This window comes from Olea europaea, chromosome 4 (genome assembly GCF_002742605.1).
Source record: "Olea europaea var. sylvestris chromosome 4, O_europaea_v1, whole genome shotgun sequence".
Taxonomy (NCBI): domain Eukaryota; kingdom Viridiplantae; phylum Streptophyta; class Magnoliopsida; order Lamiales; family Oleaceae; genus Olea; species Olea europaea.
In genome coordinates, this window is record NC_036240.1 from 19871734 (window position 1) to 19897099 (window position 25366).

General features: G+C 31.2%; 3 protein-coding genes across 4 annotated transcripts; 1 reads left to right on the forward strand and 2 right to left on the reverse strand.

The window, feature by feature from the left end:
* Positions 1-94: 94 nt before the first annotated feature.
* LOC111393941 (protein SYM1-like) lies at positions 95-4667 on the reverse strand. Its single transcript, XM_023019733.1, has 3 exons — positions 4388-4667; positions 2829-2920; positions 95-784 (listed from the first exon to the last, which is right to left on the reverse strand). Exons 1-3 carry the CDS (start codon positions 4538-4540, stop codon positions 376-378), a joined length of 654 nt encoding a protein of 217 aa, XP_022875501.1. The 5' UTR covers positions 4541-4667; the 3' UTR covers positions 95-375.
* An 11006-nt stretch (positions 4668-15673) lies between these two features.
* LOC111393942 (coiled-coil domain-containing protein 25) lies at positions 15674-19684 on the forward strand. 2 transcript variants are annotated; one of them, XM_023019734.1, is made up of 6 exons: positions 15674-15887; positions 16761-16888; positions 17157-17260; positions 17358-17445; positions 17601-17662; positions 19228-19684. In XM_023019734.1, the coding sequence occupies exons 1-6, from the start codon at positions 15775-15777 to the stop codon at positions 19378-19380; spliced, it is 648 nt and encodes a 215-aa protein (XP_022875502.1). In that variant the 5' UTR covers positions 15674-15774; the 3' UTR covers positions 19381-19684. The 2 variants fall into 2 exon arrangements, with proteins under 2 accessions (XP_022875502.1, XP_022875503.1); XM_023019735.1 differs by having other exon boundaries at positions 15681-15887; positions 16380-16888.
* A 980-nt stretch (positions 19685-20664) lies between these two features.
* LOC111393943 (two-on-two hemoglobin-3-like) lies at positions 20665-25057 on the reverse strand. Its single transcript, XM_023019736.1, has 4 exons — positions 24844-25057; positions 24037-24167; positions 21355-21499; positions 20665-20951 (listed from the first exon to the last, which is right to left on the reverse strand). The coding sequence occupies exons 1-4, from the start codon at positions 24978-24980 to the stop codon at positions 20855-20857; spliced, it is 510 nt and encodes a 169-aa protein (XP_022875504.1). The 5' UTR covers positions 24981-25057; the 3' UTR covers positions 20665-20854.
* Between the last annotated feature and the right edge of the window lie 309 nt (positions 25058-25366).

Below are 25366 nucleotides of genomic sequence, written 5' to 3' on the forward strand. Positions count from 1 at the left end.
ATTAAAAAAAAAAAAAAAAAGAAATTTCAAGCATGCTATAACAATTCATAGCAAAATGACATGCTCAGATTAGGCTAAATTATCAAAAAAATAATAATGGAAAAGAATCTGTAAATGAATAAAAAGGCAACTGAAATCAATTCTATTACATTTTCTGATACTCATGAGTCATGAAGGCCATTTCATGGCTGGGCTCTTGTTTGGAAGTTTAGTACAGATTAAAGAACATTCAGTGTCATCTTTCTTTAAATTTGAAGCCATAAACAGATGGGAAATTCAATTCAAACTGTAAATGATTCATCTTTTTACGAAATGTATTTACCAATGATGACCATTGAATCCAAACAAGAAATCAACAAAGTATTGCAGAAGAAATTATCCACCTTTTCCTTCTTGTTCTTTTAAACTCAAAAAAGAATTGAGCCATTGTTTCCAGGGGGCGTTTTCTTGTTGGTCGACCCACGAAAGAAAGCAGCTATCCAATAAACAGAAAAGGTTCACATAAAGAAGCTGATACCTGACTGGGACATATCGGAAATTCGCCACCTGAACGATTGGCCATACGCCTCCCTCCAAAATTAAGGCTGGGAGTAAATCTCTCTTCACATCTTCCTTAACCTGAGCAGCATTTTTCCCAGTCGAAAACCCCATGTAAGTGAAAAACACAAGTAAATCTAAAGGCCCGAAGATTATACCATCAGCTGCTACTTTTGTAGCAACAAAAGAAAAGGAATTTGGCCGAAGCTGTAGCCTCAACTTAATAAAACGGTCCAGTCCTTCATACCTGCACAGCAGAAAAAATAAGCAAAGTCTTTGAAGGACACAAACTTAATGGGAAAATTCATAAATTCATAATTCTAGAAATGAGAATTCAATAATCAAATTGGTGGTTATTGCAGTTAAAAAAAATTTCTCGATGCCAGTTAATAACAATATGATAGTCACTGAATATTTGCATGAACATCTTTTTTGAAAGGTAACAATAAGATGGATTTCGTTGATTCTTTCAACAGAGGACAAATTTATAAGAAGTGGTACTACAATTACAATGCAGTAACCATGGTATATAATTAAAACAATGGAAGACTAATTGCTCGACTTTCCTCATTTCTCATACTGAAATCATGATCGCAGAAACTATCCAAGAGAGAAGATATTTTGTCTTTTCATAGCTATGACAATGAAAATTCATACTTTTTTTTTTTTTTTCCTTTCAAACTTCATTACAAAATATTAAGCAATATAAAGAGAAGGTCCGCTGGACAGAATTGGTGACTGGCCGTCACAGAAAATTTGGTGAAGTGCCTTGGGGCCATTAAACTGTTCACTTGATTCCTATTTGCCCCCCTACATTTTCTCACAACATGCGTACTATAGATTACAGTGCGGTCAATGTAGCATTTCTCTAGAGGTAACGAAAGCGGCACTGGCATGTTAATTGTTGAGAAGTGAAAACCATCTCCATCCATATGTTAGATAGACGTATCAAGTAATAGCAATTGCAATTATCATCCTGACCCAATCATCACGACCACATTTCTCAAGCCTCATCACTTTCCACAGTAATGCGCACAAAGCTCAGTAGTGAAAAATACACCCGAGTATGTCACCATGCTATAATTTTTTTTCTTCTTTTAAATGAGATTCGACCAAGATCAAGTTGCTGAATTTCCCTTACTCTTTCCAATATTGTCGTGTAATACCCTCATGACAATTTGTGTTCACTCTAACAGTTATTCAAGTGGAAGTTCCATGTGCAGCTTTTCTCAAACATTTAGAAGGAAAAACCGAAAAAGTATGTAAATGGAGACAAAGTTAGGCATTGTGGGAGTGGCAAATTGAGTACAGATTTGGACCAAAAATTACTTGACTGACTACACTTGGATGCGACTAAATCACTGAAAATTAAACATAGACAAGTAAATGGCAACAACACCAAGTGTAAACATCAAGTTAGATCAAATGTTGTATCACATAACCATTTGACCATATAGAAGGGAACTCAAAAACTTACAATCTGTGAATTTAAAGAATAATCCTAATTATAGAAGTATAGTTGCAAGCTTTAGCATGACAATAGTAGATGCTGTCAATAAATAATATACAATGATTATAGTGCAAGGATACCTGATGCAGATTGGAAAGTGTATTCTAGATGTAATTGGAATCAAATCAATTAAAGATTGAATTTTCTTGTTTTGGTAGAATAATAAATTTGTTTCCTTTAAACAAAAGGAAATTCTAGTTTTCCTTTTTATTGCAATTTTCCTTTGTATTGTTAGTTGGATACTATAAATTGAGGTTCTTGGATTGCAATAAAGACACTTGATTATTGAATAAAATCTACTTCATTCCTTCTTCCTACTTTCTCTCCCATAATTTTTTTTTTTTTTATTATTTTTTTTTTTTGTCATCAAAACCGGCATCAATACCCTTTCAGCATTTCCCATCGCATTCCTTGTTAAATTTTGTCCGTGCATATTTCTATAGAATAAATTCCTTCAGGTTTATCATCACAACATTACATGTTAGTTTATAGAGTAAACATCACAAATTGTTTATATTGATAGATTGAATGACAATGATCAATAGGATAGTTATAAAAACATTATATTGAACATCATTATAAAGAAATCAAATATATTTTAGTGATTACGTGCATTCAGGTATAAGGCATCTCAAAAATGTTATGTCTGTAAGTGGGATTTTATGATCTAAAAACTCTTGGATCTACAGCACCTGCAACTTATAGTCCATACTCGATTGGAAGGTGAATAGAAAATTCCAAAAAGAGTAAGCCAACAGTCAATTGACAAAGAAATACTAACCAGAAGTGGCCAACTGGTCCGACAAATCCAAGACCAAACAAACTTGTGGTAGCAACTCGTCTCCAATTGATCTTAAAATCTTTATCTTCATTCTATAGAGAAAATCAAGAATATCGTTGTTAAGTCAAATAGGATTGAAGGTGTAAAACTTTTCTTAATGTGTTCATCAGAAAGAACAGGTGAACAACAACAAAAAATAATAATAATAATAATAAAAATAAAAATAAATAAAATTCAGTTATACGTGTCATGATAACCTTTCATCTCTTTGTTCTTAATCAAGGCAAACACATATGGAACAGGAACAGATCTTGCAACCCATGTCTCAACAATTTGGTATTGCCCCCATGTAAGAAAATATAATAATGCTACCACACTGCATATATTGTATAGTTATTGGACATGTATTAGTTAATTATGTTATCAGTTGCAATAACACTACTCAAAAGTTACCAAAACAGTCCGCAATTCTTTCTTGAGAACAATGACTTGGATGAGTCACTTCATCACTAAATGTCAAAGAAAGTGTTGTGATTCACTACCTACTAATTTTGGAAACCTAGCCCTTAGATCAGCCTATATCCTATCTTAGGCATTCCATTCTGAACTTGTATTGGCTCAATGAAACATATCCAAGATAATTCACAGAATATTAAAATAACTAATCAACCATTCCCTCAAACAGATGAATGAAAGAGGATAGAGATAGAAATTTCCAATGAGTTAACATTGCAAATCCATCATCAGGAAGGCTTCATGTGCAACGATAACAAGAGTGGAAAGCAACCAACAACTGTTAGAGAGATTTCCCCAGTCGTAGAATTGACCACGATTAACAAGAAGCAATATCTGCAAGCCAACTAATAATTACTGCCAACACCATTTATCACAAAAGCTCATTCGATCAAATAACATGTTCTTTGTCATATCGTGACTTTCATCTGAACCCCCCTTATCTCCTATTACATTAAGCCTTTACAATTAGTTTAAAATCCCTAATTCCCAGAGCTAGCTCACAAGTTCACTGCCCCAGAGAGCAATGAATTCACAGATTCGTTTGTAATGTTTGGTTAAAATATCCAAAAGTAATTTATTGAGTTCATAATACTTCACTGTTCATATTTCAGAACAATTATATTCGAACAGCTGAACGTACTGAGATGCAAAGCCAATTCACTAATGAAACCAGTACATTTTTCGTGTTGGCCCCGGGTGGTGGGGGGAAGGGGCTAGATTAGAGAGGTTATGCACTTCTTCTGAACATATTACTCAAAAACAATATAGTTGTATCTTGCTTAATGGATTAAGCTACTCATTTTCATTTCATCGTAAGCAGAAAATCAAACAAAATTATTCACGACCCATAGCTAAAACTGTTAACATACATACTCATACACTTACAGACCGTTAGAATCCAAAAACTTAGGGCTGCCCATTTCGTCAAACAACTAATAAACCAAAAAATTAGCAAAAAAAAATACCCACTAAGTATATTTAAATCACGTTAAAATAATAATAATAATAATAATGAAGAAGAAGAAGAAGAATAGACTACGTACACGAGATTGAAGATGACGCTTTTTGGCGGTGGTGTGAGTGACCGCCTGGGCAGCAATATCGCCAAATCCCCATATTAAGGCTGAGCTAATTACCTGAGTTTTAACAGGGTGAACTGCCAAGCAACTCTGATACCATTTCCACAGCCTAATCATGTAATTTAATTGCTTATTTCAAATGATGAATTTTATGATTATCAATTTGGAAGGAGGGGATGAGAAAATGTTCTTGCTGTGAGGCTGCTCTTAAGGTGCATTCACTGTGAAACGTCGAGAGTATGAATATTCGTATCTCTTTCTGGTTGGGAAATGGGAATTTAGAGAGTTAATTGTTCAATAGTCACAAATATCTTTAATTGATCACTTAACTTTAAAAAATATCGAGTTTTGTTCATTGAAATTAAGTTCATGTTTTTGATTGGTCACTAAAACTTAAAATGTCAAGTTTTGGTCACTGAATTTAAGTCAATCTCTTCGATTGCTAACTGAACTTAAGTTTATGTCTTATATTGCTTACTAAAATTTAAAATGTCGAGTTTTGGCCACCGAACTTTGAAATCTGTTGTACGTTACTCACTAACATAACTGTTAAACTTTAAAAAATATCAAGTTTACAATTAATAATATACAACATTTTTCAAAGTTCAATGAGTAATGTAAAACATTTTTCAAAGTTCAGTAACTAAAATTAGACATTTTAAGTTTCAGTGAGCAATCGAAGATATGGACCTAAGTTCAATGACCAAAACTCGACATTTTTCAAAATTCAGTAGTCAAAACTCAATATTTTAAAATTCAGTGACAATCGAAGACATGGATTTAAGTTCAATAATCATTGGAACAATTAACTCGAATTTAGATTGGTATTATTTTAATAACTAAAAATCTAATTAATTATATATTTTTTTAATAACTAAAAGTATAATTTTTTATTTTTATTTTTTGTAATAATCATAATATTATCTATTATAAAATTTAAATTACTTTGAATGATTGGAGGACAATGTTTAAACTAGTTGCCAAATTTGATTATAGAATGTTTAATTTAGTTTATTTGACCGATGAAAGTTAACATTGACTTTTTAGCCCCTGTCACGACCGGAAAGATTGTTTTTTTAACGATGGAATATTATTGAGAAAAAAAAAAAAAAAAAGAGCTAACAAATCCAAATTACGGAGAATTAAAGAGTATAAGAACAAAAATCTATATTTCGTATTTCTTGATCACATTCCTCTTCACTGATTTAGAGAAGCATTTTACAAACTAGTTGCCAAATTTGATTATAGAATGTTTAATTTAGTTTATTTGACCGATGAAAGTTAACATTGACTTTTTAGCCCCTGTCACGACCGGAAAGATTGTTTTTTTAACGATGGAATATTATTGAGGAAAAAAAAAAAAAGAGCTAACAAATCCAAATTACGGAGAATTAAAGAGTATAAGAACAAAAATCTATATTTCGTATTTCTTGATCACATTCCTCTTCACTGATTTAGAGAAGCATTTTAACGAACAATAAAATTTCACAAAAAGAACTAAATGAATTATTTAAAATGAAAAAAAAAATACTCTTTTTCAGTAGGACATTTAAAAAAAATTGTGAGTAAAGTTCTACTACTACATCATCAAATGGGCAGGAGAACAATTTTGATAATTTAAATCATTGATTAAAAAAATTAGATCAAAATCAACAATTAATTTTAATTATATATTTATGGGATGCACAACTTTTGACATTTTTCAATCACACGTTCAATTTTTATAGTCTACTAAAAATCTTATTATTAACTATGCTAAACATGATCTAGATGGTTTATAAGGTCATATCAACATGGTAAGTTAGAGCATTGATTGTAAATCTACTACATCATCAAATGGGCAGGAGAACAATTTTGATAATTTAAATCATTGATTAAAAAAATTAGATCAAAATCAACAATTAATTTTAATTATATATTTATGGAATGCACAACTTTTGACATTTTTCAATCACACGTTCAATTTTTATAGTCTACTAAAAATCTTATTATTAACTATGCTAAACATGATCTAGATGGTTTATAAGGTCATATCAACATGGTAAGTTAGAGCATTGATTGTAAATTTGTATTTTCAAAATTACTTTTATATTCTTATTTACACTCGATGGATCTAAATGCGAATTTCGTTCAAATGAAAAGATTTTAAAAAATTGGGCGCAAGCGGGTCGGTAGCTTTTTATATCTTGTGTATTCAACAGACATATCTAAAAGAAAAAATTTTCAATTTTCAATTTTTTTATATACATTTTCTACCGAAAAGATGCATTTTTCATTTCCTTTGTATCTACCCATTAAAAACATTTTCAACTACTTCGAATATCAAAATCAAAATTTAAATTTAATTTTGAGCACCATTAGAAATGCTATTATTGATTGACTCTTACAAATTGTATAGAAATAAGATAGAAACAAACGTGTGCTTGATGTGGTACTATAATTGAAACAAGCCCGTCCCTAACCCAAGGCAGACTAGGCCGCTACCTAGGGCCTCAAGGTTTTGAGGGCCCCCATAAAAGTATTTTGGCCCAAAATAGAACCCATAAAATACCCACACAATATTTCATAAAAACATCATTTTTTCTAGGGTAAGAGGGAGGAAGAGATAGTGAAACTTTGATTTATTAAATTGAAAGAATATTTGGTTAATTTCTCGTATGCCTAAATTATGTTAATGATCGCTAAAATTATTTTCTTATGAAAATAATCATATAAGTTTCTAAAAGAAATATTAATAGTCATTTGGTTAAAGGTTAATGTCAATGTGTCATAAAACGACGTTCTTTAATACGCCAAATCAGCAAAATCCGTTGTTAAAAGTAAGGGTGTGTTTGATTACATTTATTTTTCATGAAAAATATTAGTTTTCCACCCAAATTCCAACTTGGAGTGTTTGATTGCTATTTTTTTCATGGAAAACATGTTCCGACTTTTAAAAATATGTCTAATTTTCCTTGTTTTTAAAGAAAATATTTTCTTGGGGTGGAGGTGGTTTTTATTTTTTTCAAAACAAAGAAAATATTTTCTTTTCTAAGTGATATTTTCCATGTCAATCAAACACACTCTAAGTGAATTTACCTTACGATTTAAGCACATAAATCTGACCAAAATTAAAATTACATTATGTTTTTTGTTTGAACATGTTTAATTGTCAAGTTCTAATACCCCAATATTTTAACTTAACGTAAAAAAAAATAAAAAAATTAATAATAATAATAATAATAAATAAATAATCTTGTTTGATGATATGTTGATACTTAACAACACCGTGTAGGATAGCGTCAATTTTTTAATCATGTTACTATTATTGTAATATTTAAAAACTTAAGTGATTATTATTGGAAAAAATTAATTTTATTGTTATTAATATATGGGTAATTAGCACAAAACGTCCCTACTCTTAAAATTTATTGTGGAAAATGTCTCTTTCACCATTTTTTTCATGTAAAATGATCAAAAATCCCTACCATTTAAGTAAAACCCAAATAATAATAATAATAATAATAATAATAATAATAATAATAATAATAATAATAATAATAATAATAATAATAATAATAAAGAATAAATTACAATCTTACTCCTAAATGTTTAAAAAATTGCAAGTAAATCCAAATAATTATTAAAAGACCTAATAGCACAAAACATCCTTACGTTTGGCTTATAGTGTGAAAAAGTCCTTATGTTTTAAATTGTTGAAAGGGACATTTTCCGCAATGAAATGTGAAAATATGGATGAAAACGCAAAAAAATTGAAACATAGGGACATTTTTCACAAAAAGTGTCACAAGTAAGGATTTTTTTGCTATTAGGCTTTATTAAAATATTAAAAAAAAAAACTATCTCCCTCTCTTCTCTTCTTCTTCAAATGAGACCGTCACGTTAGAAATGAAAAAACTCCAACTAACCATCACCAAAACTGCTGAATCATCTGTTGATATTTTAAAATCACAAAGTGACGCTCACTAGTGAGTATAGTTGATTGGTGTGTTGGAAATGACATGGATCTCTTCGGAATGGGTGATGTCGCCAATATTTGCATTTACGAGTTAGGTATTCTGGATTAAAATTTCGAACAAATCTATTGGCAGAAAGTTTCAAGGTTAGATGTTGGGTGGTATGTATAGAGGGAAGTGAGAGCTTTTCGGTGATATGGTGGTCTAGCAGTTTAGATAGTGGTTTGCTAGAGTTTTTTGGCTTCAAAGGTGGCTAGCCCATTTGGAGAAGGAGAGAGAGAGAGAGAGAGAGAGAGAGAGTTTTTTTTTTTAATATTTTAATAAGGTCTAATAGCAAAAAAATCTCTACGTTTCAATTTTTATGCGTTTTCATTCTTATTTCCACGTTTCATTGTGAAAAATGTCCATTTCACCAATTTGAAACATATGAACGTTTTTCACACTATAGGCCAAATGTAGGGACGTTTTGTGCTATTACGCATTTTAATAATTATTTGAACTCACTTGCACTTTTAAAAACATTTAGAAGTAAAATTGTAATTTTATTCTTTATTTTTCTTTTCTTTTTTGGGTTTTATTTAAATGGGGGGTATTTTGGTCATTTTAAAAAATGGTGAAAATAACGTTTTTCGCAAAAAAAAATATGGAAATAAGGGCAAAATGACAAAAAATGAAATGTGGGGACGTTTTTCACAATGAACTTTAAAGGTATGGACGTTTTGTGCTAATTGCCCTTAATATATTTATTCAAAATGTCAATGAGCTCGGGTTTATCTTGTCGTTGGTCCAATTAAAATTTATATTGGACTCTCTTTATGTCCAGCCCTAGTTTCAATCCACTTAATTTGGCCCAAACCTTCGTCGAATTCATTTAGAAAATGACACAAATAGCACGTACCTCTTTAGATAGCCCACAATGCAATACCATCCGACTCACCTCTATGCCTTCGGACAAAAAGCTGTTTCTTTGAACAAATATTTTCCTTTTTCTTAAGAAACTTTTGATTTATCTCGATTCTTATTCATACGACGTTTAATATTGAAGCATTAACATTCTTTGCGTTGTATTAGTTGCGACTTTGTATACCTCAATTCTTAATTTGTGACCAATAAAAAATTGAAATTACGCGCTATGATTTCTAAAAGTTGTTTAGTGATCCCCTATTTGTGTGAAATTGTGACCATTAACACATTGAAAGATGTCGATATTACTTTGAGTTTTGGTGACTTTCTTTGAAAATGATAATGTGTGATGCTGTGTTATTTTTATCGTGACTTCGTATTTCTACACGAAAGTTGTGACGAATATGTACAAAATGGATGTATAATATGGTGTATGTCCCCAAATCTGTGTGAAATGTCACCATGGTTCCCCTTCATGTCTTGTCCTCAAATTGTGTCAAGTTGATACATGTGTGACCATACATGTTTGATCTCCATTATTTTCGAAATAAATTTTCTCTTTTTTCTTTTCAATTATGCATTTTTCAATAAAACAATATTTCAAACAAATTCAAAACTTTATTTTTTTTTTTAATTTTTAACCACACATTCTCACTAAATTTACCATTTCAAAATACATTCTTAACCAAATAATGTGCCAAACAAGGAAATTTATCTGCCATATGGAAAGGCTGATGTTTATTCGGCTTTTGCTAGAATCCAAATGACTTTCTATTATGACGAGTAGATTGTTGATTGTGATCAGAGTCTGTTCAAAGAAAATGTTAGTCTATGGAGACACTTCCACTTATTTTATTAGTTATGGAAGTTGAACGGAGATGTTAATCTCAAAATGTAGCTAGAGAAAAAGTTGTCTATATATATCACATTATCCAAGTATAATCATCAGTTTCAATCATATTTCTTATCTTCTGTAAATCCATTAATATTATTATTTAAAAAAATAATAATAACAAACTATAACCTGATTCATGCAAATAAATATTAGATTTTGGTTTTAGTGAAAATGTAATCTCATACTACGAGTCCAGATCAATTAATCATATGTATCTCATGGCAAAATGTATTACAATTTTCAACCAGAATTATATATGCACCTACATATTTTTCAAGAAGGGATACATATAAAAATAATAAAAAATAATAATATTAAGTTGACAATATTTTGATATTATCATAAAATTAATCATTTCGTTTCTTCAACCAAAAATAATAATAATAATAAAAATAATAATAACATGGATTGCTATACATTTTTTGTTACACTACATTATAACTATACCTCAAATAAATCTTATTTTTGATAAATGCATCGAATTAATTTTACAATTATAGTCCTAATCAAATTTAAAATTAGAAGATTGTGACGTACACCTCTTCTCAATAATACCTTTCTTCACTTTTCTCTCCGCACCCTTTCTCCTAAACGAGGGAAAGGATGATACAACGACAAGAAGGACATTAGGTGGACTTTTAAAATATGCTACAGATAATAAAAATGGCTGGAGTCAATTATGCAGACAATAATTTAAGTTAATTATTTAGGTCAACTTTTAAAATAAGCTGAGAAGAACAGCTTGTCATAAAAAATTATGAACAACATTTTTTAGTACAGCCAAACAAAAATTGTGTGTATAGCATTGTAATATCAAACTTTTAGTTTAAATTTATTTTTGTTCAATCACTGTCCATTACCATTGTCATCGAAAATATCACAATTAATAATGAATTACCTTGCAGAAGTGACACATTTATTAATTTATATTTAGGCCCCGGGGATATTTTCCATGGAAAATTCCAACTTTTGTGTTGTTTGATAGCAAAAGTTTTTCATGGAATTCATTTTCCATCTTTTCCTCACACATGTGCATTTTTCATGAATTTGTGGAAAATCAATTCTCATTAAAACGTTGAGAATTGGTTTTCCAACTTTTTTTTTTAATTGTCAGAAATGGGAACAAATTTTATTAACAATTGTAAAAAAAAATCTATCTCTTTAATTGAAAATTTTCATGAAAAACAAAGTCAAACGAACACCAAAAGATCCAAAATTTCAACATTTTTTAAGTGAAAAATTATACCAATCAAACACGTTAATTGACAATTCCCAGAAAAACAATTTTTAGATAATTCAATTCTCTAAAATTATTTTTTTTCCACCCAAATTTCATCGTTTCAATCAAATGGACCCTTAATAAATTTTCAATATGCTCCTCCAAGTGTAGACCAATTCATTTCATAACAAATGCAAGATAAGTGCACAATTTTCTGGCTTGTATGGTGCTGATTATGATAATTGATTTTTTAATCTTTAGCTTGATATGTGGTTCCACTTGTGAGTGGAGAGGTAAAAAATTACAGCTGATTATGGCAAGTAAAAGTCAAAAAATTAATTTTTTGACTTGAGAAATCAAAACCAAACGGGGGCTTCATGAATAAACATTGGTGTAACATATTAACGATGCATTGGAAGGGCATTTTCAAAGCCTAAAAGTACTTTCCGGAGGTCAAAAGCCGTTTTGTTTAAAATGTTAGTTGTTTGGCTAAAATCAAAAAGTACTTGTTGACCAAAATAAATAAATAAATATTTAAAGGGTTATTTTAGAGAAACCCAAAATGAGAGCTTCTCTAACAAAGATCTAATTCAGCTTTCACATGAACCAGTAATTTACATTTGATGAAGCTTTAAAATTAACAAAATATACATTAATTATTTACAAAGTCTAACTCTAACCCGATTAAATAAATATAAAGATTATACAAAAACACTTTATGATTATACAACGAAAAATGATAATTTTAATTCACAAGCAAATGACAAATTCTTAATAGAAGCTTTGATATTAAAAGTTCTACCACGAAAAGCCCTACTACCAAACAAGGGGGAAAAAAATTACAAAATTCATTTACAATAGCTTTGTCAGACAATCTTAAAATATGTTATCTAAAAGTTTAAAATATTGAGAGTGGAAATGGGCTAATTTCACTAATGTTTTAGAATAATATTTTTTTATTGAGTAATTAGTACAAAACGTCTTTACCTTTCAATATTATCATGTAAAACGTCACTACCTTTCATTATTTGACACTTTTATCCCTACCTTCACATTTTATTGCGAAAATTATCATTTTCATCAAATTTCTCTTTTAAATGACAAATATACATCCTGTTTAAGTAAAACAATAAAAAAAATAAAATAAAAGATAAAGAATAAATTGCAATCCTACTCCTAAACTTTTTTTAAAAGTGAGAACGAGTTCAAATAAATTATTAAAATGGTAATTAGTACAAAACGTCCATACCTTTCATTATTATTGTGCAAAACGTCTCTATCATTCATTTTTTGATATTTTCACCCTTATTTCATGTTTCATTGTGAAAATCGTTATTTTCATCAATTTTCTAAATTAAAAGCTATAAAATAACAAATATAAACCTATCTTTAAATAAACAAAAACAAAACAATAAAAATAAAAACAAATTGCAACTATATTTTCAAAATTTTTAAAAAGGTACAAATTTTTTAATTATTTATTTGGAATTTATTTATATATTTTTTTTGGAAATTTTGGGAGTATAGTCTCAATTTGTTCTTCATTTTTATTTTATTTATTTCTTTAATTTAAAAATGAAGGTATATTTGTCATTTTACAGTTTTTAATTGAGAAAATTGATGAAAATAATGATTTTTACAATAAAATATGAAACAAAGGTGAAAATGTCAAAAAATGAAAAGAATAAACATTTTATACAATAATAATGAAAGATATGGACGTTTTATACTAATTACCCTTTAAATAATTTATTTGAAATCATTTGCACTTTTTAAAAATGTTCGAGAGTATGATTACAATTTATTCTTTAACTTTTCTTTTTTTATTGTTTTATTTAAATAGGAAGTATGTTTGTCATTTTATACAAGAAATTTGATGAAAATGATGATTTTCGCAATAAAAGGTGAATGTAAGAGTAAACGTGTCAAAAAATAAAAAGTAAGGATATTTTGCATAATAACATTGAAAGGTAGAACATTTTGTTCCAATTACCCATTTTTTATTCTTGTCCATATAGTCGCTAAAGTTAATAATGGTCACTTGGTTAGTAAAAGTAAGGCAAAAATAACAGAAGTTCTTAACATTTGCGAAAAGTGGAAAATATCTTCTTAGCATTTAAATCTTGACACTGACTTCCTCAACTTTTTATTTATAATTGAGAACAAAAAAAAAAAAAAGTAAGTCTCCCAAATCTCACCATCAATGGTCAATCTGGGAACCTTTGATCCAATAAAGGAGGAATTATTGGTGGATTAATCACCATGGAGGAGGCTTCCTTTGGGGAAGGAGTAAAAGCCATGTGAGAATCTGGGAACCAATAAGGGCACATCCTGTGATTTACCTTCCTGAGCAGCTGAGGGGTCGGAGGTTCAGGGACGAGGATATATAGTCTGGCGCAAGCTGGCACACCTTGTTAAAAAAAAAAAAAAAATTCTATGTAGTTTTGTCATACAATTTGAGGTTTTATAGGCCCTTGATGGATATTGGAGAAGACGATGATTTTTTTTTTTTTTGGTGTTTTTCATATCAACCTTACCTATTTTAATTAAGATTACGTATTGACTTGTTTACCCTTTACAAAATTAAAATTGGACTTGTGCAATGAACACTCCATTTTAATTTAGTAAAATTTAGTTTGCAATGACCTTCGATGAGCTAGAGACCCTACTTGCAATTTTCTCTAAAAATGATTGGTAAATGGTGAAATCCAGTGATCGTCGGTGAAACTATTATTAGCTTTAGTGGCTATTAGAGTTTTCTTATTTGTGCCCTTTGCCCTTTTGGGTAAACATATACACCACAACCCCAAAAAAAAAAAAAAAAAAAAAAAAAAAACTTTAATAATCATTCTGAAATTTCAGAGGTACTTCAGTGACAATTAGTGAATTTAACTCAAGTATAAATATGTTTATTTATTTGTTTCATTCTAATTAGTTTTTCAGCTCGTATGTTATAGACAAAAATCCTTGAAAGCTAACAATCATCAACGGATCTCATCGATGTCAACCATGATCCAGTCAGCAGGCGACGGTCGTCCATCGGCTCTCGTTGTAAATAAAGGTGTGTATTTGTATTTCATAACACAAGTGAAAGATTTGGTGGACCACAATATCCACCATTTAAAAGAAGATGCCATGTAAAATGGTTATTCCATAAAAATAATACATTCATAATCATTAAAAGATGCTCGGTAAGGCATGCGCCTTTGCTTGGCCCACAGGGGATTCACCCTCTCATGGTCGGTCCAATTTCTTTGTGTTTTTGGCTTTTTGGGATTTTCTTTTGCTATTTGCATTATATATATTCGCATAAAAGTTAAGCAATTGTAACGTCATTGGTGAAGTCAATTGGAGAGAGCTCGACAACATCAAAAATTAGTAAAAGCTAAAATTTTGTAATAATATATAGTACAAGAATATTATATCGTAATAATTTGAAGTCTATCCTAAAACTAAATTATCAGGTCGAGTAGTTCAACTCAAGATCGACCTATTATTCAGTTGATCAAAAACTTTAATTCTCATACTTTGAAGAATTTCTCCTCTAGAAAAGCTTTGATCAAGAACTTTAATTCTCAAACGACAATCTCTTCCTTCTAATGCACTTCATTAAGAGCTACATCGCTAGGCTCTCTTTTGTCATAGATACTCCAACCTTGGGATTCCACCGTCGTATGAATCTCATGCCAAATAATTAATTGGAATTCATGATTTCATTCGATTTGTCCACACCCGTGTGAAGATTTATTTTATGCATTCAGATATTCTAACAATATTTGCTGTAACTTTGCCCCTGTTTGGAGAGCAATTTTTTTTTTTTTTTTTTTTGGGAAAAACATGGTCTTAAATACTGATTTTTTTGGAGAATGTATGGTTAAAAATAGAAAAAAAAATTATTTAATGTTTAATATTTTATTATGTGAATGTATAGTTGAAAATAAGTATATAAAAAAATTGAATGAATTGGTGCCAAACAAGGCCTTCAAGTTCATTAAATTCATTTAACACCGTTAACTAATTAGAAAACAATTATGCTACAAGTACAAAAAAGAATTTGACAGAATTTTTACGGAAGAATACCCGACAAAATGCACCATAAAAGCAACACCTTTATGGTTTATGTGAATTATTCATAACAAAAAGCAGTTCAATTGTCTTAGAAATTAAAAGTTATAACTACCCTCACGTTTTGACGTGAAACATTATTCATATTTTCTACTTTTGGGCCATAAATGTAATATACTACAATTTCTTTAGTGAAAAACGAAATTCACAAGTTTAGGCCCCAAGTCATAAAACTCGGCCAAAAGGGTACTTGTCAATTCTCAATTGGAAATTTTGGGGAAAGTTTTCGAAACCCTAGAGAGAAATTGAAGAGATGGTTTTCTACTTCAAGGCTCGACCGGAAGCCGGCGACTACACGATATTTATGGGCCTTGACAAGTACGAGAACGAAGAGCTTATCAAATATGGTTTCCCCGAAGACATTTGGTACTTTCGTTTTTGATTTTTGATATTTCGATTTTATATGCTATGTGATATCGAGATCTTGATTTATTTATTTTTATTTTTTATTTTTTTTGGAATATGATAATTTAATCAATTTATGGAAGAGAAAGGAAAGAAATATGGTCTCTTTTTCGCCAATTTGGTTGACCTTTGTTTCTTAATATGTTTTCTGGAGAGATTTCTTATGTTAATTGTACATTTTTCCAAAGTTCGGTTGTTGTAGCTTTATACTCTGTCTGGATAAATCACAAAAAAAGAAGTTAGCTGACAGACAGTAGTAATAATTTGTTGCCTGTGCTTTATAGTGTTTGTTAGGTTGCAGAAAAGTTTCAAACTAGTAAAAATTGCAACTATGACTCCAGTTTACCAGTCAAATCCATATATGAAACGCCTTATTTATAGCCAAGAGGCATATGCAGTTGAGTGATCTTGCACATCTGGTGTTAAATCTTTGCTCATAAGATAAGATTGCAGATGGAAGACCGATGAATCCTAGCCTCCAGCACTACATCATTTAACAATAGAAGGCCATTAGAGTCTTGAGCATGTGCCCATGTGCAAGCTCGCATTAATAATAAATCTGTAAAGAGGGTACAGGAGTTTGGACAGATGGTGAGATTTCAGATGACAGAAATATGGAATGGAGTGGAAATCTACTAATTATCAAATCCATAGATTTTAAGGATGGCGCTTGAATCCCGAATCCAGTCCAAGTTGGTATCTAAACAAGTAGAAAGGATTTGTGCAACGGTTTTGAAATCCACTGGTTTCAAATCCTTCACCAGATGGACACTTATTATGTTGTTTCTGTTAATTAACTTTGAGAGCTTTCTTGAAAGCCATTGTTTTGTGCAGGTTCCATGTGGATAAAATGTCTTCTGCCCATGTTTATCTGAGATTGCACAAGGGTCAAACCATTGATGATATATCAGAAGGTGTATTGGAAGATTGTGCCCAACTAGTTAAAGCAAATTCTATTCAAGGCAAGTGCTTCATACATGTCTTGTTATTACACTGTCGCAGAAACAATATTTATGATTTGCATAAGGTGGTGACTGTTACTTAACTGAATTGCATGTTTAAGATTTTATTTGATTTATCTTAAACAAAACAAAAAAGATTGTAATTGATTTCAGTATTTTTAGGCTGCCCTTACTGAAACATCTGACTGATTGCTCCTTCGATCGCATGTGTCTGTTTTGTTTATGATACTCACACAACAGTTAAAAGTCTGATTTTGTTACTTCTCAGGAAACAAAGTAAACAATGTTGACATTGTTTATACCCCCTGGCAGAATCTTAAGAAAACTGCTTCGATGGATGTTGGGCAAGTTGGTTTCCACAACTCAAAAATGGTCAGCTTGTGATGCATTTCTCGTGGCTGTATAAGCAGTGTCTTATGTGCTTTGCAGGATACTTTGTGAAAGTTAATTTATGTGTTCGTTTGTTTAGGTTCGAACGGTGAGGGTGGAAAAGCGAATAAATGAGATAGTTAACCGGCTAAACAGGACAAAGGTGGAAAGGACACCTGATCTGAAAGGTGCATTTGTCATTCCCGTATTAATGCTATCAACCCCCCCCCCCCATTTTTCTTTCCTTTATCCCACTTTTTAAGTCAACGCATCATTTAAGTGGCAGACTTTCCTGATTGTCTTTAGCATTGCGTCCCTTGATTCATGTGTTTTATATGTTCAGCTGAACGAGAGGCAGTCAATGCGGCTGAAAGAGCAGAGAAGAAACAGCATATCAGAGAGAAGGTGAGTACTTTAATTCTCATTTAACTTTAGCTGTGTAAGGTACAAACATTTGATTTTCGTATCCTTTTCCTGTGTGCTTTCATCATGAAAATGTAAGTGATCGTCAACTAGTTACTTCTTTAAAATATATTAGTGCGCGAAAATTTGCTAGGTATGTGGCTTTGAGTTCGTCAATTTGATGTCTGGTAAAAAAATGCTATAGAAATTTCTCTTGGCCCGAGGGTAATACAGATCGTGGAGAAAGATATAAATATCTCGGTTGTGAAATGTTAGTGTAAGCAAACTAATAAAAATGGAAGTTTTAATTGAGGAAAGAGACTCGAGCATTTTAGACCCCAGAAATCACAATAAAACAGCACTTCTATTTATAAGAAGCCATCCTGGAATCTGAAGATGAGCCCATTGGGCTATTTTAGCATTTAACCCCAGTGGTGAATGAGAAATGCACATTTATTAATATTAGCAGCATGCTTTGATTATTAAGGTCAATTAGCAGGTATCGTCAACCTGATATATATTGACGTTAAATAAAAGCTTTCATTCATTTCAATTTATTTCTGGGCTGGACTTACAGAAGAAAACAGAAACTTTTCCAAATGGAAAAGCTTGTACAAGTGAGACCAATTGAACTCAACTCAATCAAAAAATGAACAGGTCAATGGATGAGCCATAGATTGTTGAGTTTCGCCAAATTTTTGTCTCTACTTGATTTACTCATTGAATTATGGCAATGTTTTCTCCACCTGATTCACAATTAAATGCACACTTCATGTTTAACTGTTACCAAGTGTCAATATCTTGACTTGCTGAATTTTTAGTACGCTTAACTGTGGGAGACATCAAGCTCAGCTGAATTTCAAGTTTTTGAAAGTTATCTCAAACTCTTATTGTTTATCTAATTATAGCATCCAATCCTACCTTTGTTGGACCATTGTGGTCTTTGTTTTTATATTAATCTCTCTGCCATTCCACTTTTACAGCTGCACATTCTTAAATGCAATTATCAAGCATATAATGGTTAAAGCAGGGGGTTATACCTAGCATTTTCTCACTTTTTACTGTGGATTGTGGTGGGATGTGGTAGGGGTGAGGTTTTTAATCTGTTGAAGAGGCCTAGTGAAAAAAGATATAATGCAAGGTAGATAACTGAATTTTGAAGGTTAGTAATCTTGACTGGAAAAAAAAGAATGCGTAGAAGATTCTGATAGTATGTTTATAATGTGATGGGGTGTCCATGTGCCTCTTAGTTAAATTGTTTTGAGGTATCTTATTAAAGAAAGTTAGAATTTTGAGAACTTGTTGGAAAATGAGTATATTTGCATATTTATTGGATAGAATAAAGAAAATGTGGGGGGTATCTATACAACCAAACATATCAGAACTTTAAGGGGCAGGTTCCATGGAACACGAAGAGCTCGGGAGCCTAGCAACCATCTACTTTATAGTTTATCCTGATATTTTACCATGACAAGAACTTCAGCAAAATATTTTAGTTTGTTTGGCTTAGTCAATCAAGATTACTCTTGCTATCCATTTTTTACGTCACATGATTTCTTTTTTAACAGAAACGGAAAGAAGAGTTGGAAAGGCTCGAAAAGGAGAAACAAGCTGAATTAAGAAGCTACAAAAATTTGATGGTAGCTGAGAAGATGACATCTAACAAGGATATAGCATCAACTAAAAAGTCCCTGCAAGAACTTGAAGAAGACTTCATGTGATTGCTAAACAATTGGACGGTGTTGCTCCTTATTACATAATATGAGAATCATAATCACTGGGAAAGGACTGAAGATCAAGGAAGAGAAATGAAGGGTAATTTTTCAAATTTTGTGTACTATCGGACATAAATACGAGCCTCAATTAAATGAGAGTGTCGGTATTGAACTCTTGAATTGTGTTGGTGAAATCTCTGGAAAGTCAGATTTGCAGTTTGAGAAAGTATTTTCTTGAAATTGAATAATCAATAATTAAATATTCAGCTCGCGATGTGATAACAATGATATATGTACAATTGCTATTCCATTCTTCATATCTTCTGGTTTGCTTGGCATGATTACTTTGAGCATATTTGATACATACAACTATGCATGGTTTGGATGCGGTTAATAAGCTGAGACGCGATATATGTTTGTTCTCTAGGACATCCGAGTCAGTGTCTTTTGATCTATTTTCTAAGATGAAATCCCTAAATTTCTCAGCCTATATGGGCCTTATTTGATGTTAAATTCAATTCATTATGAGAATTTAACACCTCGAGAAATTGAAAAAAAGGTAAAATTTTGGTCGACATAAGGCAGTGGTAAACCACATGTGGCATTAAGTGATAAAAACGAGTTGTGGACAAATGATTGGTAGTTTTTAGTCTTACGAAATGCATAAACTAAAATTATAGTTTGATCAACTTAAATTGTAAGAAAATTTAAACATGTATATTGTATGTGTCACATTTCCACATTTAGAACCATATGTGTTACGTAGCATTATTCTTCATTTAGTCAAGTCTAGCATTTAGGAACAAGAGCATCTTCAAATGACTATTTAAACATAAGATGATCTCCAAAATTGAAAAAAAAAAAAAAATGGAGTATGAAGTATTTGATATTCGTGTCACTATTTAATTGAAACATACATCTACTAAGTAGTAACAACAAAATATTATAATTGCCTAAAACTTATTTTTTTGAAAATTGTCAATTAATGTGTTTTATTGATATAAATTTTCACCTAAAACATTTTGAAATTTTCTATCTTTGACATTTGTTTGACTTTGTTTTCTTATTGAAATTATCAATTAAAAGAACAAAATTTGTTACAATTGAAGATAAAATTTTGTTTGAACCTCATTTTTTTTTATGATAGATTTTGCAATAGTGATTTTTTAGATGCAGTTTAAAAGTGAGTAAAATTGAGTTTACGTGTAAAATTATTTTGATGAAATAATTTGTGGTTTAAAATGAGTTTGAGGAAAATGAGTATTACAGAATGGGTATGAACGATAAAGAAACTACATAACAATACAAATATATTGATAGATAAATAAGAGGGAACTTTGAATTCATTTCAAATTATTCTCATTACTAAAATGCCTAGAAATTTTTGGACACTTCCCTTCTACACAGACAGCATCAATAAGTTCATTACCAATTATTGTTATTTGCTCCATGAATCAAATGAGCTAATTGTGTTAGGACTTTACACTGCAGCCGGTTTGCTGGTTGCATGCTTACATGCAATGCTCTGTTTTTGGTTCTTCAACTCATCTCCCGCAACTAGAAAGAACGCAGTGTGCCTAAGCAGTTAAAAAGGAAACTCAAATCAACATAATCTACTGCATAATACGTTCTAAATTCAAATGAAACAAATAAATAAGAAAAATGCTGCAGCCCCAGGCTCCGATCCAGGGGCCACCTCAGCCCCTGATGTAAAGGGGCGCAGGCCCCTTGTATTAAAGATCAAGGGCCGAGGCATGCACCATCTCAGCCCTAGAACGGAGCCCGGTATTTAATCCCGGGCTCTGTAGCTTCACTCAATAAATAAAACATTACGTTATGTTTCACCATCATGATGGAATGATCATCACAATATGAGGCATGATACGTCCAATTAAATACAGAAACATAGAATCCATGCTATTGAACCTATCACTTTCATCATTATGATGACAAATAGCATTACTTTAAATAAAAATGTACCTAAAAAAGTTCGTCATTTTAACTTTGGAGTCTGAGTCGATATCTGTAGTGCTGTCCAATGCTTTTTGCATGTGGTGCAACCACCTCTCTGCAGCTTGACGAGTGACGGGGAATGGACGATGGCGTGCTATCAATGCAGGATGTCCTATAGAAAATCAGGGAACTGAAGCTTTAGCTCGAAAATAATTTATATATGAAAAATGTAGTTTCACAGTAGATATGCAAAACATAACCTCATGCATTAAGAAAGGGTTAATAGCACAAAACATCTCTACATTTGACACTTATTGCGGAAAACGTCCCTACGTTTCATTTTTTTGCATTTTCGTCCTTATTTCAACGTTTCATTGCAATAAAGTCATTTTCACCATTTTTAAATGTAAAATGACCAAAATACCCTCATATTTAAATAAAACAAAAAAAAAAGAAAAGAAAAATAAAAAATAAATTGCAGTCTTACTCCTAAATGTTCTAAAAATTGCAATTGAGTCCAAATATTTATTAAAATGCATAATAGCACAAAACATCCCTATGTTTGTCCTATAGTGTGCAAAACGTCCCTACATTTCAAATTGGTGAAAAATGACGTTTTGCAATGAAACATGAAAAAAGAGATGAAAATGTAAAAAAAAAAAAAAAATTGAAACCTATGGACGTTTTCCGCAAGAAGTGTCAAACGTAGCAACGTTTTGTATTATTAGCCCTTATTAAAATTGAAACCATTACCAAATCGCAGATCCTCCATATCATTTCCAAAATACCACCGCTTAAACTCCGACGGCACCACCTGTTCCAGAGATATCCATGTCATTTTCAATACACCAATTGACTATACTCACCAAAGCGGCTCCCTTCATGGTCTTAAAACATCAACAGATGGTTCGTCAGTATGGAGGTTTGGCAATTTGAGTGATGGTTGGTCGAAGTTTTTCACTTCTAAGGTGGTAGTCCCACTTGGAGAAGAAGAGGAGAGAGAAAATGCGTTTGATTTAAAATATTAAGCCTTATTCTACGTTTCAATTTTTTTTTTTGCGTTTTCATCCCTATTTTTACGTTTCATTGTGAAAAACGTCATTTTTCACCAATTTGAAACGTAGGGACATTTTGCAAACTATAGGCCAAACGTAGGGACGTTTTGTGCTATTAAACCTTTTAATAATTATTTTGACTCACTTGCAATTTTTGAAACATTTAGGAGTAAGACTGCAATTTATTCTTTATTTTTCTTTTCATTTTTTTTGGTTTTATTTAAATAGGAGGGTATTTTGGTCATTTTACATTCAAAAGTGGAGAAAAGGACGTTTTCTGCAATAAAACGTTGAAATAAGGACGAAAATGCAAAAAAAGGAAACGTAGGAATTTTTTCCGCAATAAGTGTCAAACATAAGGACGTTTTGTACATTAACTCCATTAAGAAATTACAAGAAAATTCTCATTTTTGAAAGATTTATATAAATTAAGTATGCAAACATGAATTTTATGATAAGCCTCCGTTTGGAAAGAATTTATGAACGGGTTAATTTATAGATAGATGAAAAAGAGTGGTGAATAAATGGATAATACTTGTAAATCAATGATTTATAAATTTTGCCAAATGAAGGCTTAACTGGTCTAAATAAGCGTGAAATTTAAGATAAGAAAATAAAGGTATTAATATTAGTATATTCTCATACTCGAAATGTCCGTTTTCCTCCTTAACCTAAAATAAACAAAAAAGATAGGATTTGAGATGAGATCCCAGGAAAAGGAGGATATAAGTAAAACACGGAGCAATAAGCAAAATGGAGATAACCAAATTCCCTTGAGTACTCCTACCAAATGAATTTCAAAATGAAAATTAAAGATACTGTAAATGTCATTAAAATCAAGATAAACTTAACAAAAATTAACAAATAGATACCAAAATATTCCCATTATTTACATGTCATTTATTATCCATTAGCTCATATTTTTCGTTGATATGAAGTAGAAAAAGATCTCATCAAAATTCAAAATGTAATTTTGGTAATTGATTTTGCATTCATCAAAAGCAGGCAGCCATTCTTCTATATCCTAACCATCTGTGCCTATATTAGCATTTTTTAACATTAAAGATTAACATTATCTTTAACTCCAAGAGTTGCGAGTGCAAATATTTCATCTTTGGCAATGAGTAAATGTGGAAAACCAAAAAACGAAGAAATCTAGGAACTTTTTAATTGGTCCTAATATTGGATTCAAGTTTGTTATCGAAGAACTTAAAAACCTAGGTAAGTAATAGGAATCCTTATAAGATCTTAATTTCATTACGCTTTGCTCTTTAACAAGAGAAGTGTAAACAAGGAAATTTTTTGCTTTATTCTCAATCCAAGATATTCTTAATAATTTGATAGGAAACTCACTGTACATGCTAAAAGAAAGAAAACAGTCATGTGGAAATGAAAATTCTAATTTCCATCAAATTCACATAGAAGTTCAGAAGATTATGTAATTTTTCTATTCACCAAAGAGAGTATAAAAAGTAAATTTAAAGATTGTCATAGAAAATGAATAATAACGTGGATGAACAACTAAATACAGTAATCAAATACGAAAATAAAAAAGCAAACCATGTATAAATGTCTAGATATATAAGACATTGATCAAGATTCAAAACTATTAAAGGAAAATATGCAATCATCAAGTAAACAAATTTCAAGATACCTCTTCTTTGGGAATACAGAGGAGGCCCGCCCATTCGTTGCACGAAGAACTCATATTGATTTTGAATGGCATCTTCCTTTTTGGAATTTGCAAAAATTGATCGAAACCACTCTTCCTCATCATCATAAACTCTATTTTCCAAATCAAGAAAAAAAAATTCTCATCCACGTCGAAGAAGAAACTCTTGAATCAGTGGCCTACAGCCAGATTTCGCTTAAAAAAACTTTACATAACAGAGTATTACAACTAACTAAAAATATTCAATTTCTCATGAACTGTATCTGTAAATGAGAATGCTTTAACAAAAGCTTAATATGACCCAAAAAAATTCAAATTAAATAGCTCTTAACATCAAAATATATCAAGAGTTTAAGACTCCATTAGGGTTATGATAAATCTAGGAAAAAATTAGCTATCGAAATTATTTAACCCAAAAATGATTTCTTTCAACTAAAAATCAAAGGGGGAAAAAAAGACTCAATAGTCATTCAGATCGTTATCTAAATAAAAATCGCAAATTTATAAATAAAGATTTCCCATCTCGAAACGTTTTATAGATCTTCTCGAAGCAAGCAATTAAAGTTAGGGAACTCAAGTTCGATATAAACCATCTAAGTCCCATAACTTGCACAAAACTGAGAAGTAAAATGAAATTTAAATTCCGCACTTCAATATCCCATATAAAAAAGCGAAAGGATACCTATTTTGAAGCAGAATTCAAATGGCGAATTTCAACACCCTACTGAAATATTTAACGGGAAAAGAACAGACCAAAAAAAACTTCTGTGAAGAAAAAGGGGGAAAAACCTGTTGTAGAAATTAGTGGAAAGATTTATGAAGGTCTGAAGGCCTAATTTCTGGTAGAGGTTGATTTCATCAATGGCAAAAGCATCATTTGGATTCACCCCACTCCACTCCGACGCCTTCTCCTGCAGTGACTGCATTTTTCTGCGTGCTAGGGCCGCGGAGATTTTGCTGAGGCAATTTGCTTATGGGCACCTCAGAAATGGGGTTTATTTAGGGGCACGCGGTGTCGTGTGGGAGCCACGCTTTCGAGGGTATATACTCGTAGAGATGGGACATAGGAAAAGAAATGGGGAAAAATTCACTAGTGTCAATATGATTTCAAAATGGAAGGTATTAACTAATTAATTAGAATTTGTCCAGTGGTACATAATAGAGTGTATCGAATAGTGTACATCTCACTCATATGAGGTGTGAGACCCATGTGAGAGAAATAAATGATATTTTATTTTAGTAGGCCCCTCGTCTATGCGAGTGAGATGTACACCATTAGGTACACCCTGACGTATTGCTAGCAAAATCGAAT